This window comes from Simochromis diagramma, unplaced genomic scaffold, assembly GCF_900408965.1.
Source record: "Simochromis diagramma unplaced genomic scaffold, fSimDia1.1 OVJJ01000663.1, whole genome shotgun sequence".
Taxonomy (NCBI): Eukaryota; Metazoa; Chordata; class Actinopteri; order Cichliformes; family Cichlidae; genus Simochromis; species Simochromis diagramma.
In genome coordinates, this window is record NW_024387049.1 from 2,121,062 (window position 1) to 2,135,920 (window position 14,859).

Here is a 14,859-nt window from a genome sequence, read left to right on the forward strand (position 1 = left end):
AGTTTTGCAGTGGTTAACTACATCCAACCCAAATCCTCCCCCCTCCAAAATGGGACAGTGCAGTAAAATGTAAGTAAAACAGAATACATTGATTTCCAAATCTTATATTCACAATAGAACACAGAAAATATGAATGTTTACATAAGAAAATGCACCATTTTAAGAAAAAAAAATAAGGTTATTTGGAAGTGAAAGGCTCAACAAAAGTCTGGACAGGACCATGTTTAATACTGTGTAACATCCACTCTTTTAACAACAGTCTGTAAAGATCTGAGACCTGAAGAGAGCAACTGCTGGGCTTGTGGGAGAGAAACGTTTCCCACTCTTGTCCTCAGTTTTGTCATAGCATTTGTTTCATGATGCTCCAAATGTTGTTCATTTGTGTAAAGAACTGGACTCTTCTACTACAAAGCTATGCTGTTGTAATAGATGCAGTATCCAGTTTAGCATCGTCTTGCTGAAATATGCAAGGCCTTCAATGAAGAAGATGTGGTCTGCGTGGTTGCTCTAAAACCCATATACGCCTTTCAGCATTGACGGTGCATTTCCAGATGCACAAGCTGCCAATTTCACAAACACTAATCACATCTACACCATCAGAGATGGAGGCGTTTGAACTGAGTATAAGCTGGATGGCCCCTCTCCTCTTTAGTCTGGAGGACCAAAAAGAATTAAAATCTCTGATTTTTCTGACCACTTTGCCAAATTCCATTTTAAATGACACACAATCAGATTTGTATCATGTGTCATTTGTAAACACAGTGTTTTACAGACCTCTGCCCATCTTTATATGTGAGATGCTCTTTTTATACCCAATCATGTTACTGACATGCTGCCAACTGCAGATGTATTTGTAATACTAATTATTTTCCCAGCCTTTTTGTTGCCCCCATCCCATCGTTTTTAAAACTTGTTCTTGCCTTCAAATTGAAATTGAGCTAATATTTTTCATGAAACAGTTTAAATATCTGTTCCAATTTCTCTGGAATTAAAATTGTATATACTGCTTTTGGTATTTTCATGTTAAGCCTCAAATACTTTAAATATGGGTAATTTTCTTTTTAAATTACTTTCTTTCTTTCTAAAAGAAAATAGATCTAATTGTTCTATATGTGAAGTTGATTTTAAAGCCTTCTTTAATGATCCTACAGACTTTGGGTACCTTAAAAAACTAAACAAAATAAACTTTATGGACTCAATCAGTCAGGTTTTTTGATAAAGATCCTCTTACCTGAAATCTGTTCACAGTGAGTTAGATTTTCTTACTTGATGTCCACACTGCAACACGTGTATTTTAGTAGTTTATCACCCAGTTTTATTGATATTGGAATACAAAGTTATAGCTAGCTTGCATGTTGTTGTAACTTTTTAGTCCTGGACCGAGTGGCTGTGGGTGACAGCAAAGTAAAAACCAAGGCTGGCTTTACTGAAAGGACTGAGAGACACATAAAGAACACAAACAAACAAAAGAAAACAAAAACAGAAAAGAGCGGAAATAGCCTTTTTAGGTACTGCGTCTGTCAGTCACCACATGTGCTGCAGGGTATTTACTTAGTCATGTTGGTTTATACTGCCCAGATGGCCTGATGAGGCACTATCTAATTACTTCTCCCATGGATCCTCTGCCTCTGATAAATACTTACTGAGCCATGACTGTTTCATATCCTTCACTGCCACCACCAGGGGGTTCATGCAACTACATATGAGTCTGAAGGATGAGCAGATTTAGTTTGGAAAGGAGACAAGGCCCATCAACATGCAGTATTAATGAAAAACTAGAGAACATGTGATAAAGGTTTGGTGATTTACTATGGCCTTCTGATCGCTTCTGCTTATCTTCTCGTCCTCTTTATAATTTTTTTTTTTGTTCATCCAAATGTTATGATATTAATCATTTTCATACTACTGTCATTTAGGCTATAAACTACCACTAAAGACGTATAACAGAGAGGGTTTTAATATTACTCATTTACAGCTTGAATAAACTGGCAGAAACGTCTCTGACTGCGTGTAATTGCTGTTATTGAGCTGTTTGCAGCAGACAGTAGAGGGCGGTAGAGCTGTCAACCCAACATATGCACCACGAAGAAGAGTCCGGAAGTTACTCTGCTGTGTTTGTCCGCCTACTGGAAACGGTGAGGTGTGTTGAAGCGAGTGCTTGTTGTCAGCGTTACCCCAGCGGGAAGATTATTTTATGAGGGAGCCTTCCTCAGTGTCCGCTGAACAGCTGTAGCTCTTCAGGATAACAACATGGGTAAAAGTTAATTTTCTTTATCGGTTGTCTTTGTTTGTCTTGATGTCGTTAGGTTTTCCGCTAACGTTAACTTCCTCTCTTTGACTCATTTTCGACAGCTTGTGAAAAAAAAGTCGAAGAAATTATACTGCACTTTGAAAAATATTCAGTAAATTTCCTGCCGATAAATCACAGACGATGAAAGTTTTTTGGTTTGTTTTTGCTCGGCAGTGCCCCTTCAGTCTTATTTTGTTCACATGAACGATAACACATAAGAGAGATCCTAATTACACAGAAAGGTAGTAGTGTCATACACAGATAAGAAATTAAAGGGTGGACCAATCCTAAGCACACATTCATATCACACATCACAAAGATAACACAAGCTAGAAGCTCGAGGTGGGACTTACCGGACACCCCACAATACAGTATTACCGATACTTAATTTACAAAACAATATTATTGTGATTTTTGACATTTTTGCAATATGCTGGCCGGGTATTGCAATGACATATATTGTCACTTATCATCTTTTTTCAACTGCCAATTATGTTCTTAAAGTTAAACTTTGTCATTATTTGTTTTGTCCAATGAGAAAAAATTATTTCACTTCATTTTTTTTATGACAATAAGATTGTCAAGTGTACCAATACTGTCACTAAAACCTGAAACAATTCCATGCAATTAAGTTTCTGATAATACAGCTATTAACTGTGATAAATTGTGGGGAAATCACAGCTGTTGCTTATTGTATAGACGGAAATTTACATTTAAGTGTTTCCTTTGCGATCAGCAACCGTCCTGCTCTGTAGGAATATAACCAGAATACAATCAGCGGACAGCCAGTGGTAAATGGTAAATGGCCTGTATTTATATAGCGCTTTACTAGTCCCTAAGGACCCCAAAGCGCTTTACATATCCAGTCATCCACCCATTCACGCACACATTCACACACTGGACTCGGGTCCCCTTGAGTTGTGCTCACTGACAAAGGCTCATTCAGACTAATAGCAGCATGTTGGCAATCTGACACTTATTATTTAGAAACCTTCAATAATCTCTCTGAGTGATTGCTGTCAGTCCAAATCAGACTGCAACTGTTTGCAGATAGGTTGCGTCCTATCAGAACTGTGCAATTGCCTTGCGATCAAATGCTGTCATGAGTGTGCCACACCTTAAAGCTCTGAACAAGCATTTAGTCACCATGAGTTGCAATTATTCGCAGAATGTGAAAAAATTCAGTATAATCAGCAGGCAGGCAGAGATGGAGGATGGTATCCTATTTGCACATTTGGGACTGAGCTTGCTCTAAATTAGGAGGTAGCTTTCTTAAGCTAGACGTGTCCAATATTGGATTTTTTTTTTTTTTTTTAATGGTTGAGCCGATTTCATGTAAGTTTGCTCAGCTAATATCTCAGGATAGTGGTGCATAAGATTAGCTCACATGTTCATAGTACTCTCAGCGTATGTACTGGCACGCAAAAATATTGTGATACTTTGGTGTTTTCATTTTTTTCTCCCCACAACTAATGGAAGCCTATTAAAATCTTTGTTACGTGTGGCTTCATTGACTGCTGCCTGACACCATATTTTCTTCTTTTAAGAAGAACAAACAACCTAAAGAAAACTGAGTTTTTATGTACCGACACCTGTGTTTTTATGAATAGTTTTCTCATTCCAGCTGTTCAAAGTGTGAAGAATATTGATGCTGTAGGAATCTCTACAGATTCATTGACAGGATCAATGTACTGTTCTAGCACGTACAGAGGGGCCCTTGCCTCCATCATCGCTGAGGCTCTTGGTTCCACCACTGCGGGTGATGTCGGCTGTGATGTGGAAGGTGGTTCATCTGAAAATCGTCAAGCAATATGGGAAAGTGGAGGAATTTGTGTCCTTGGTATCTGAAGCCATTCCCGACATCTTAACAAGCCATCAGGTGACACTGCTCACTCTGGGGTTGAGGGCAAAGGTAAGGAAACATACTGTGGATTCAGTCTCCACATGTATTAGTCACATTTCTATCATGTTAAAATTTCTCAGGTATTTGCATATTTGTCTGACTGTGGAATTTCTCATTTTACAAACTTGCAAGGATTATGTTGGCTCGTGCAGTTGTTAATCTAACAACAAAATAAAAGCATTGCATTGATCACAAACTCCAAGACTTTACTTTGTCTTGAAGATGATATGAGTAACAAATATACATAACAAATATACTTTTTCTTAAATCTTTAGTATCACATTTGTAGATACAGAGGTGTTACGACCCGTCTAGGGCCAGGCAGTAACATGAGTGAGGCACTCGCTCAAGACCAAGACCCAAGCAGCCAGAGGAAACAAATCCGTTCGTTATAATGTGATTTATTTACAAAAAGGAAAAGAAGGAACAACAAAACGGGAGTGTCAACACTTCAGGGTGAGCCAAGGCCAAAATAATAAACAAAAACAAATCTACACAAATCCCACACCCCTCACCTTCCCAAAACAAAGTCCAAAAATAAAGACAGAGTCTGAGCTCCTTAACTAATTCAAAACAGGAGAAAACGGGTGATCAAAAGAAACGGCAGCTCACCCCTACCCACTCCACTTCCACAACTTTTAAGCCGCACTGCAGCCAGCAGCTGCCACAGGTACACTGCTGGGTCATGAGGAGAAACGTGAGGACCTCTCCCGCCGTAGCACTCCAGCCTCCTTTTAATGGGCGGGTCCTCCAGCTGGAACCAGTCACGTCGGGGCGGTGTATCCACACACCAATCGGAGCAGGGCTCTGGCACAGCTGAATTAACATAAAAAGATACATCACCTGCACAAAACAAACACATGAACATGCAAGTTCGTAACAAGAGGTAGTTAAAGGCAAGTCTTCCTGTAAGTAGAACAGAAAGAGGCAGCAGGTAGATTTCACTGTTTACATTTGATCTTTCACTGTTTGTTTGTCCTTAATGTCTCTTCCAGAGGATATTGCAAATGTTAAACTCTGAGGATCTCGGAGGCATTAAAACACACTTGGGTTGCCTGCTGCAAACTCGCTCACGACAGGTGTGTAGTGCTTAACGTTCCTGGATGTTGGTTATTGGCTGATTCAGAAGCTCTGCTTGACTTTAACTGTTTATTTAACTCTGCAGGTCTATCCAGAAGGTAACCCTCTTGAAGCCAACATTGTCACATTTGTTCAGAGACTCCTGGACGACTCAGAAGGGAGAGAACACTTCCTCAAAGTGTGTCTCTGCTTTTGTCTTACAGTTAGTCTAAATATAAATAGGTGAGGGTGTTTAATAATAACTTTTCGCCTGATAGAATGTGTTTCCTGTGGCGTATGGGCCCGACTTTGACACAGCACTGGAAAAGCTTCTCTGTGACTTCTTCTCCAAACTGGAAGAGCTGCTGCCAGTACCAGACTTTAAACAGGTAGAGGTCCACAGTCTTTACCTGTAAGAAATGACTATTTTTAGGGCGTTTTCACAGATTAGCAGTCTAAGGCCTGTGCATTAAAATCATATTATTTATCTGATAAAGGCTGCTTTGTGGATCAGTGATACACCAGCTGAGGTAGAGGAGTACATGCACTGTGTAACTGAAGCTGATGACATCAAAGTATTGCTCAGAACCAGGCCTCGCAATAGTGAAATGGCCAAGATAGATTCGAGTGGTGAGTCTGTCTGCCTTTCTTTTCTCATTCACATCCCCCCGCAACCATAGTCAGACTAATGATGCTTAAGCCGGGGGTCTTTCCTGTTTAAAAGGGTTCTTCCTCCTCAGCATCTCTGAGTGCTTGCACACAGAGAGTGATCTGATCATTAGGATTGTCTTCACTCTGTAGGCTCTTTACCTGACAGTCTGTAATGGGTTCATAATGTGTGCTACATACAGTATAAGATGCCTTGAAATGACTGCTGTTGCTGAACTGAGGCTCTATAAATAAAATTTAAGTGTATATGTGCACTTAATCAGAGTTATGTATTTGTCAGATGCAGTATTTCTATTGTAGGTCCTGTGATTGACATTGGGAGCTGTGTTTTGGATTTCTATAGCCAAATACCTTCAGTTAATTGAAAAAGATAAAAATGCATTGGTATTGGATGCAGTTATTTTTATTGACCCTTTTCTTTTTGAATTCTTAATTCCTCTTTCAAACAGTGCCATCTCCCTCAGAGCAGCGGCTTTTCTCCTCGTTGTCGCTCCCCGTCTCCCTGATAGACAACAGCGCCAAAGATGTGGAATCAAATGCACCAACTTTCGAAAACCAAAGAGTGTCTGAAGCAGCTGCCTTTCAAGAGCCCAGAGATGGTGACATGTGGGATACAAGATGGCCACATGAGGAAGAGTCTCACAGCGCAGAACAAGAGGCGGGAGGAAAAGACACCGACAGCATTCCTGACACACATGTTGTGGAGGAGTGCGGTGACCAAGCTACAACAACTCGCCAATCTCCCTCTTCATCTGCTGAGAGTCATGTGGTATCTAGCTCTGTGATCGGCCCTCTCAGACAGCGAGTTGCACAGAAATGCACTCAGTGTGGGAAGTGCTTCATTTACAAGTATGAACTCCTGGAGCATCAGCGGCTGCACACCGGAGAAAACCCTTACAAGTGCTCTCAGTGTGGGAAAGCTTTTCGGCGGAGCTCTGATCTATCAAGTCACAGGCGGACACAGTGCAGAAAAGCAGCGTACATTTGCATCAAATGCGGGAAAAGCTTTCAGTCTATGCAGGAAAAATGTAGACACCAGTGTGTTCATAGCATCCACAAGTTTGACTGTCCTTACTGTGGGAAAAGTTTTAAGAAAATGTACCTGCTGGCTAAGCACAAGCTGACTCACAACCAGAACCGCATTTTCACATGCAGACAGTGCGGGGAGGTATACCCGGGTATAAGCGAGCTAAGATCACATCAAAAGATCCATCCTCCTCAGCTGTCCAATCAGTGCCAGCAGTGCGGGAAGTTTTTCAGCTCGGCTGCGTGTTTGACTGCTCACCAGCTGCGCCACACACAGCAGAGGACGCAGATTTGCACACGCTGCGGCAAAGCCTTCAAGAGCAAGCATGATCTGAACCTTCACATGCGCAGTCATACAGGCGAGAGGCCCTTTCAGTGCACCTACTGCGAGAAGCGTTTCTCCGTGTCAGGAAACTTGAACGTACACATAAGGATTCACACAGGAGAGAAACCGTATCTGTGCTCCGACTGTGGCAAGGCTTTCATTTCTGCCGGAGAGCTGCAGATACACAGGCGCACCCACACGGGGGAAAAGCCGTACAAGTGCTCGGTGTGCGGGAGAGGATTCACCAGGGCGAGCAAAGTGACGCTCCACATGCGTGTTCACACTGGGGAACGCCCCTACGAGTGCTCTGAATGCGGGAAAGGCTTTTCACGTGGCAGCGAACTGAAAAAACACACAATGAACCATGCAGGAGTCCGGCCCTACGCCTGTCAGCTGTGTGCAAAAACGTACACGTGCCTCAGTCACCTGAAAAGACACTTAAAATCTCACAGTGTAGTCCAGTCTCAGACCCTCTGATTCTACTGACTATCAAATGGTGTTTTGCCATTGATGAGGTCTTTGTGCAGTGACACTGTACACACTATTGCTGACTTCATGCACTGCATCATAGGATTTGGACTTTGTTTTCTTCTTTTCTTTTAGAGACTCATTCCTTATCCTCCATTTAAAATGTCACTCTCAAGTGCAGCTTCTGGTCCTGACATACAGATGTTTTGTTTGTTGTGTTGTTTTTGTTTTATTTGTTTTCTGATATCCTAAAATGTGATTTTGAAATCATCCAAGAAAACGGTGTCCTTCTGCGTTTATTAGTGCCTGTATTATTATTATTATTATTATTATTATTTTTCCTTCTATGAGGTAACACTGACTGGAGTAGTATTATTTACCAGTGACACTGTTCAATATTGTAAACACAGAATAAACTAGATAATTTCCACCTATTTGTCCTATTTGTTGCTCTACAACAGCCTGATATCCACTTATGAGGACCTTATACTGTCACTGTTCTATTTAAATTTAAAAAGAACATCTTCATATGTGGATCTTATTTTCCTCTGAAACAAAAATAAGGTAAAACAAACAAACTGGTAATTCTTTGTTTTTACATTCATCAGCCCAAATGGCAAAGAGAAATTAAAAATACATGCAATGAAAGAGTTTGGGTCTTAGGAGGTTAAACATCCTGCTGTGGGTTTGTTTAATGTGTTTCTGTGTTTAAAATAATAAAGTCACACCGTCGAAACAAATGAAAAATTACGTTTAGTTGAAAGTAAAAAGTTTCTAACTCTTATTCCAAAGCTGAAATGGCAGTAGTTTTTTAATTACTTTGTTTACTGTATTTTTATTTTTTTTAGTTGTTGATTCTTTTTTTTTTTTTTACACTTTACGTTGTAACGTCTGTTCCGAACTTAAAATATGAGCATAACAACAGTGTACGAACTGTGTAATAAAATACAGTTGAGCCAGGTCTTTACGCGACCCTTTATTATTTAGAGTTTTCGGAGGCGTGGTGCGTTTACAAAAGTAAATGGGACTCGTTGTGTACGGGCTGCCCCGTAAAACAAAACGAACCTCCCTGATGAACCTACTGGCCCAGCGCTCCTCGCGATATGAACAGCGTGCTTCAGGAAGAAGTTGGCGCCTGAAGCCGTATATTCGGTTAGCTACTACACTAGCCGATATTATGAACGAATTAGCTGTTCATGTTGCGTTTTCCTTCCATCGTTGCTAATGAATTCCACAATGAATGATATGGGTAAGTGTTACCTCGTGGGGAGCAACAACATGTTGTATTTTCGCTTGTTATGTGGTTAGCCGACTAGCCAAAGAGAAGGATTACTGGGAGCTGAGGAGGCCTCGACTAATCTCTGGAACAAGAATTGTTTTGCTCCCCGTTAAGCCGGGTTTTGCCCTGTAGCCAGCAAGTTAGCTGATGCTCTAGATATGGAAGAAACAGTGGGGATTGTCCGCGTTTCCAAACATTTTATTTGCATGAAAAGGCTTGCTTCAGTGTATCAAATGCGGTTAAAAAAATCGGTCTATTAACAGGCATTTATAACGCGATTCCTTTTAAATAAAGTAACTAGCGTTAAGCTACCACTAGCTGTTTACCCATCTAACCTGCTCATGCCTCCGTAATAAACTCACATAGTCTCTTTGTCTTTGTGGTTAATTTAGTGTAAAACAACTGAATTTTATCCTATTTATGCACACAAACCTGGTGCTTTAGGCTAAGGACGGACTGTAGTCTTGTGTTTCTGCAGCTCATGGATGGACAGTAGCGATGGTGAACAGACGGTGCTGACTTAAGTGGTTTTATTGTACAAAAAACAGTATCTCCCACTCATTTACCTTCTTCCTATTGACATATTTAAGGCACGGTCAACTATTTACATTAATAACATTTAATCTAGCCTTTGAAACAACGAAGGGGATCTCTGTTCTGCCTCAAAGTTAAATATTCTCATGTAAACTCGGGTCCACAGAGGTGTACCAGGTTCTTAATTAACCTGACTGACAGCCTGTTTGACCCAGTCTGTTTTCTCTCCAAAGAATTCAGTGTCCCCCTGTCCTCGCTGGCTCTCCTGGTCCCACCACTCCGCCTTATGTCTGCTGTGATGTGGGAAGTGGTGCGCCAGCGGAACATAAAGCACTATGGGAAACTGGAGGAGTTTGTGTCCATGGTAACAGATGCAGTTCCTGAACTGATGAGTAAGAGGGAAGGGAGGCTGCTCTCACTGGGTCTGAGAGCAAGGGTAAGTGAAATGTCTGGATCGCATGACGTGTGTAAAAGGAGCTATTCAAATGAGACGAGGACGCGAGGCACGTGTTAATATTATAAACTACGCTTCTTCTAGACAACTCTTGAACTGCTGCGTTCTGAACACCCTGAAGATCTCAAGGCGGTTCAGAGCCACCTTAACCGAATCCAATCTTCCTGCATCGAGGAGGTGGGTGAGCCTGTTAGCGTATTTTAATTTGGAATATATAAATGGCTAATTTGTAAAAATCAAAAAATTATGAAAACATAACTGTTTTCAGGATAGTTCAAACAAATTGATTTTTTTAAAGAAGTAATTCAACAGTAATAATGAAAATAATTATTAGCTGTTGACCTATGACCTGTCCTGTGGTTATCTAGACCAATGATCCTGTAATTGAAGCACCAGAGGCAAACTTTATGAAGTTGGTGCAAGGCCTCATTGAAGACACGGATGGCAGAGAACACTTTCTCAAGGTAAAGTTGGGACTGACAGTGTTTGAATCACATTTAAAAATGTGATTATAATAACATGTGTAAAAGGACGAGGTTGTATGTTGACAGTACAGATCTTTTTTTTTTTTCTTCTTTTTTTCCCATGTGGCAGAATGTGTTTCCTGTGGAGTACGGCCCTGACTTTGATACGGCGCTCGAGACCCTAGTTTGTGAGTTTTTCACAAGACTCGAGGAGCTGCTGCCAATACCAGATTTCAAACAGGTACAGAGAGGATCTTTTTAAGATGATAAAATAAAGGAGCGCTTTTAAATGTGCTTTTGTTGTGTATGTGTCTCACAGACTGCATCCTGGATTAGTGCTGCCCCTTCAGTCCTAGAGGAGTATATGCAGTGCGTGTCCAACGGAGAGGACCTTAAATTTCTTCTCCAGAGTAAACAGTGCCACGGGAAATTAGCAAAGAGCAGCGTTGGTATGCATATACTAGTCAGTGCATCTTCTTTTAGTTCAAGATGTGGGACTATATTAATATTTGTTTCCTGTTTCTTTTCATGCAGCTCCATTTCAGTCAGATGATCTTCTGATCCCCTCGCTGTCTCTCCCTCCATCTCTGGAAGTAGCCATCGCTTCCCACCCGAGTGCTTGTGATGATGAAAATAATGACGTCCCTCAGATTGTCATGTTTGACGAAGAGCTGTCCACAAACCCTTCCACCTCAGCTGACTTTCCCGAATCTCCAAAAAGGGCCGATGTTACTTCATCTCCACGCAGGAGACAGCAGTCAGGAATCCATAAATGCCCCGAGTGTGACAAGTGCTTCAAGCATCACTCTGTCCTCATTGAACATCAGAGAGTCCACAGCGGGCTGCAGCCCTACAACTGCTCTGAGTGCGGGAGGGCTTTCCGAACAGCCACTCTGCTTGCTGGACACAGGCTGCGGAAATGCAAAAATGCGGCATATCTTTGCATCAAATGCGGGAACAGTTTTCCAACGTCACTGGAGAAATTCAGACATCACTGCCCGAAACGAGGACGTAACTACGACTGCGGGCAGTGTGGAAAGAGTTTTCCAAAGTCCAGCAGCCTGAAGGAACATCTGCTAACTCATGTTCAAAGCCGCCTTTTCAAGTGTAGCCACTGCGGGATTGGTTTTTCAGGAATAGGTGACCTGAAGTACCATCAGCAAGTTGATCATGAGAAGCCTTATCAGTGTAAGCAATGTGGAAAGAGCTTCATCTCCTCAAAGAGTCTGGACAAACACCAACAAAGGCATGAAGAGGTTGGTGAAATGGACACCCTCAAGTTAATGAGTGGAGATAAACACAGGAAAAGTGGCTCGAGCCATCGGACATCAGTGTCTCTTTCCTCCAGGAAGAGGTCCGTCAAAGCAGTCTACCAGCGAGGAAGAGTCACCCATAACTGTCCGCTGTGTGGCAGGAGCTTCAAATATCGCTTTGAGTTTCTTGAACACCAGAGATTCCACACAGCTGTGAAGCCTTACAAATGCTCTCAGTGTGGAAAAGCCTTCCGCACCGAGGCTCACCTGTCAGGGCACAGGAAGAGGAAGTGTAAAAACGCCGCCCACATTTGCACCAAGTGTGGGTGCCAGTTCAGGTCCATGCACGAGCGCGTCAGACACCAGTGTGTCCAGTTGCTGACGAAATATGAATGCTCTCATTGCGGGAAGACCTTCAAAATGGCTCATCTGTTGAGGAACCATCAGATGAGTGAACATCAGCTCCCCTACAGCCCCAACCATCGCTTCAGGTGTAGATACTGTAACGAGACCTTTCCTGGGATCAGCGAGCTCAAGTACCATCAGAGGGTCGACCACGAGAAACCGTATCAGTGTCAGGAATGCGGCAAATGTTTCCTCTCCGAAAAATGCCTGGCCAATCACGAGCTCCGCCACAACGACGACAGACCGGAGAGCTGTCTGGTGTGCGGCCGCGGCTTCAGAAACCGCTATGATTTGAAGCAGCACATGCGCACTCACACGGGAGAGCGGCCCTACCAGTGCACTCACTGCTCGCAGTGCTTCTCCACGGCCGGAGGACTGAGGAGTCACACCAGGGTTCACACTGGCGAGAAACCGCACGTTTGCCCAGACTGCGGGAAGGCTTTCTCCCAGATGGGGGCGATGCGCACGCACAGGCTCACTCACACGGGAGAGAGGCCATTCAAGTGCACGGTCTGTGGCAAAGGTTTCACAATGGCGCACAAAGTCACAGTTCACATGCGCGTGCACACGGGGGAGCGGCCGTACGTGTGCTCCCAGTGTGGAAAGGCCTTCTCAGACGGAAGCGTGTTGAAGCAGCACATGCTGAACCACTCGGGGGTGCGACCGTATCACTGCCAGATCTGCCCCAAGACTTACACCTGTCTGAACCACCTGAGGAGGCACCTGAAAAGCCACTCAAACATGAGCTGAAGCAGGCATGAAGGAAAACTGACATTATCTAAGAAACTTTCAATGGACCAACTAAACCAAGCAATACGGGGATGATGCCGATTGGCTGTTGTAGAAAGTGAGGCGAGGAGATTCGGCTCCTGTTCTTCATCCATTAGTTCGAGATTGTTCCAACCAGCACAAACAAATTCTTCCCTCTTTTCCCATCTGGCTTTGGTTGTTTTGTTTTGTTTTTTCTTCTGTACATCAGTTTCTCATGCGTGAATGCAATGAGATGTTAGTTGGAACTTACTTTTTCCAGACCTCCCTAATAGTTACAGAGATAAATATTTGTCTGAACTTCTGATTATTGATCCTGATTCTTAGTGTCGTGCTAAGGTTGGTTGTGACAGTTGTTAGACCCAGCTCTCAATCACCACACTTGTGAAAATGATGAGGTTACTGTGATTAACTGACCGGGGCAGACTGCAGCTCTGATGATGATAAGATTCAACGCTGTCTCCTAAACATCACAATCCCCCCCCTGCAGCTAAGCTGACAGTTAAGTTGGATGACAAAGCATAGATATAAAGGGTTCAGCAGAGATTTGTTGCTACGTTGCACATTTGAGAGCACAGGGGCATACATCCCTCTTCTGGGCCTGAGCCACAAGACTTTAAGCCAGGAAATTTGACTCACATGTTGGCCCTTTGTATTTGTTAACTTAGTTTCATGATTTTTTTTTTTAAAACCTTGGTTAGTGTCAGACCCAAAACGGCTTGGTTCAGTTTCAAAATAAGCAGCGCGGTTTGGGTTTAAATTGGCCTTTTTTTACAATTGTAATCACACAGAAGCTTCTCCTCTCTTTCCTAAGTCATGAGTAACCACAATGTCTAATATATATATTGGTTGTCTAATAAGAAGCAGTCAAAAGGAATGCCAGAGACCGAAAGGGCAAATGTGATTATTTGAGATTGCAGTTTGTCATACGAGGGGTGTAATTTTCAGAAGGCAAGGCTCATTTGTTTAGTAAATGTTTGCAGTAAAAGCTAGAGTAAATACTGAACAGAGCTGCAGCAGAGTCGGGTCCTGTGTGGATTGTCAGTGCTTTCTTGGCTAATGTTAAGAGTCAGCTAAGAATGTGCCATGTGAAGTGTCACCTCAGGTGCTGCCAGAGCATTTAAGCATTATATCTGGTCTACACAAACACCAGCTCTGCTTCACATGGATCAGGGGAGACGGATAAAAGGAGTTCAGAGGATATTTTGTCACTGAGATGATTGGGGTGGGGGGGCATGTGCTGTATGTCTGAAGTGGATGAAGATATATTTTGGGAAAAGGAGGTAAAAGTTGCAGAGGTGGAAAAAATGTTCTCTGTAAATATGCTGGATGACAAATAAGTGTGAGTTTGTAAAAGTTAAAAAGCCCATTTTCTTTTTGTTGTTTTGTTTTTTTCGCCTTTTGTATTCTCTCTGTGGTTTGAAAGGTTTGTGAATTTCAGATTAAATTCCCTTCGTTACTCCTTATCCCTGTTAAGTTTTTTTTTTCTTTCTCAGAAAAACAAAAGGTGTCTGTATTAGACTTCAGTTTCACTAGATGGCAGTAGGTGACTATTAAGCAGTTTGCCATGCACTGATGCGTGTTAGTTAACCAGCAGAGCTGATATAATGACAGTCTATCATCAAATTATTTATTTGTCTGGAAAACAAATACAGCTTTGCTGCTGTGGCCCATGTCTCCTTTATCTGCTTTCTTTGGCACAGCTTGGAAGTTTGATTAAAGCAAAGTTTCTTCTCGTTTCCTCATTTCCTCACTGGGGTCCCGCCATTTCTGAAGTGTTTAAAGGCGGCGTAAAAAGCATCACCACATTTTTATCTAGCTTTTAAATTCAATTCTCTACTTTGCGTCCAGCTAAAAAACAGCTGGATTCGGACCACTTCTGTTCCCAGTTTTGTGTTTTAACTTGAAATTCAGGCAAACATGATGTGCCATTATGTAAGAGACGCATTACCATTAATTTCT

At 42.3% G+C, this 14,859-nt stretch overlaps 2 protein-coding genes across 2 annotated transcripts; both read left to right on the forward strand.

The window, feature by feature from the left end:
- The first annotated feature begins 2,031 nt into the window (after nt 1-2,031).
- LOC120741862 (zinc finger protein ZFMSA12A-like) lies at nt 2,032-8,170 on the forward strand. Its single transcript, XM_040044951.1, has 7 exons — nt 2,032-2,254; nt 3,991-4,202; nt 5,189-5,272; nt 5,359-5,451; nt 5,531-5,641; nt 5,750-5,882; nt 6,371-8,170. The coding sequence occupies exons 1-7, from the start codon at nt 2,251-2,253 to the stop codon at nt 7,747-7,749; spliced, it is 2,016 nt and encodes a 671-aa protein (XP_039900885.1). The 5' UTR covers nt 2,032-2,250; the 3' UTR covers nt 7,750-8,170.
- A 247-nt stretch (nt 8,171-8,417) lies between these two features.
- On the forward strand, nt 8,418-14,363 carry LOC120741861 (zinc finger protein 420-like). The gene is made up of 7 exons (XM_040044950.1): nt 8,418-8,989; nt 9,787-9,989; nt 10,092-10,184; nt 10,376-10,471; nt 10,602-10,712; nt 10,791-10,920; nt 11,006-14,363. The coding sequence occupies exons 1-7, from the start codon at nt 8,965-8,967 to the stop codon at nt 12,877-12,879; spliced, it is 2,532 nt and encodes an 843-aa protein (XP_039900884.1). The 5' UTR covers nt 8,418-8,964; the 3' UTR covers nt 12,880-14,363.
- The last annotated feature ends 496 nt before the right edge of the window (nt 14,364-14,859 follow it).

Coding starts and splice junctions, on each gene's coding strand:
- LOC120741862 (XM_040044951.1), top strand. Junction 4,203..5,188: donor CTCTGGGGTTGAGGGCAAAG/GTAAGGAAACAT, acceptor TGTCTCTTCCAG/AGGATATTGCAAATGTTAAA. Junction 5,883..6,370: donor GGCCAAGATAGATTCGAGTG/GTGAGTCTGTCT, acceptor TCTTTCAAACAG/TGCCATCTCCCTCAGAGCAG.
- LOC120741861 (XM_040044950.1), top strand. CDS start 8,965: ATGAATTCCACAATGAATGATATGG. Junction 8,990..9,786: donor TTCCACAATGAATGATATGG/GTAAGTGTTACC, acceptor TTCTCTCCAAAG/AATTCAGTGTCCCCCTGTCC. Junction 10,713..10,790: donor CAATACCAGATTTCAAACAG/GTACAGAGAGGA, acceptor TGTGTCTCACAG/ACTGCATCCTGGATTAGTGC.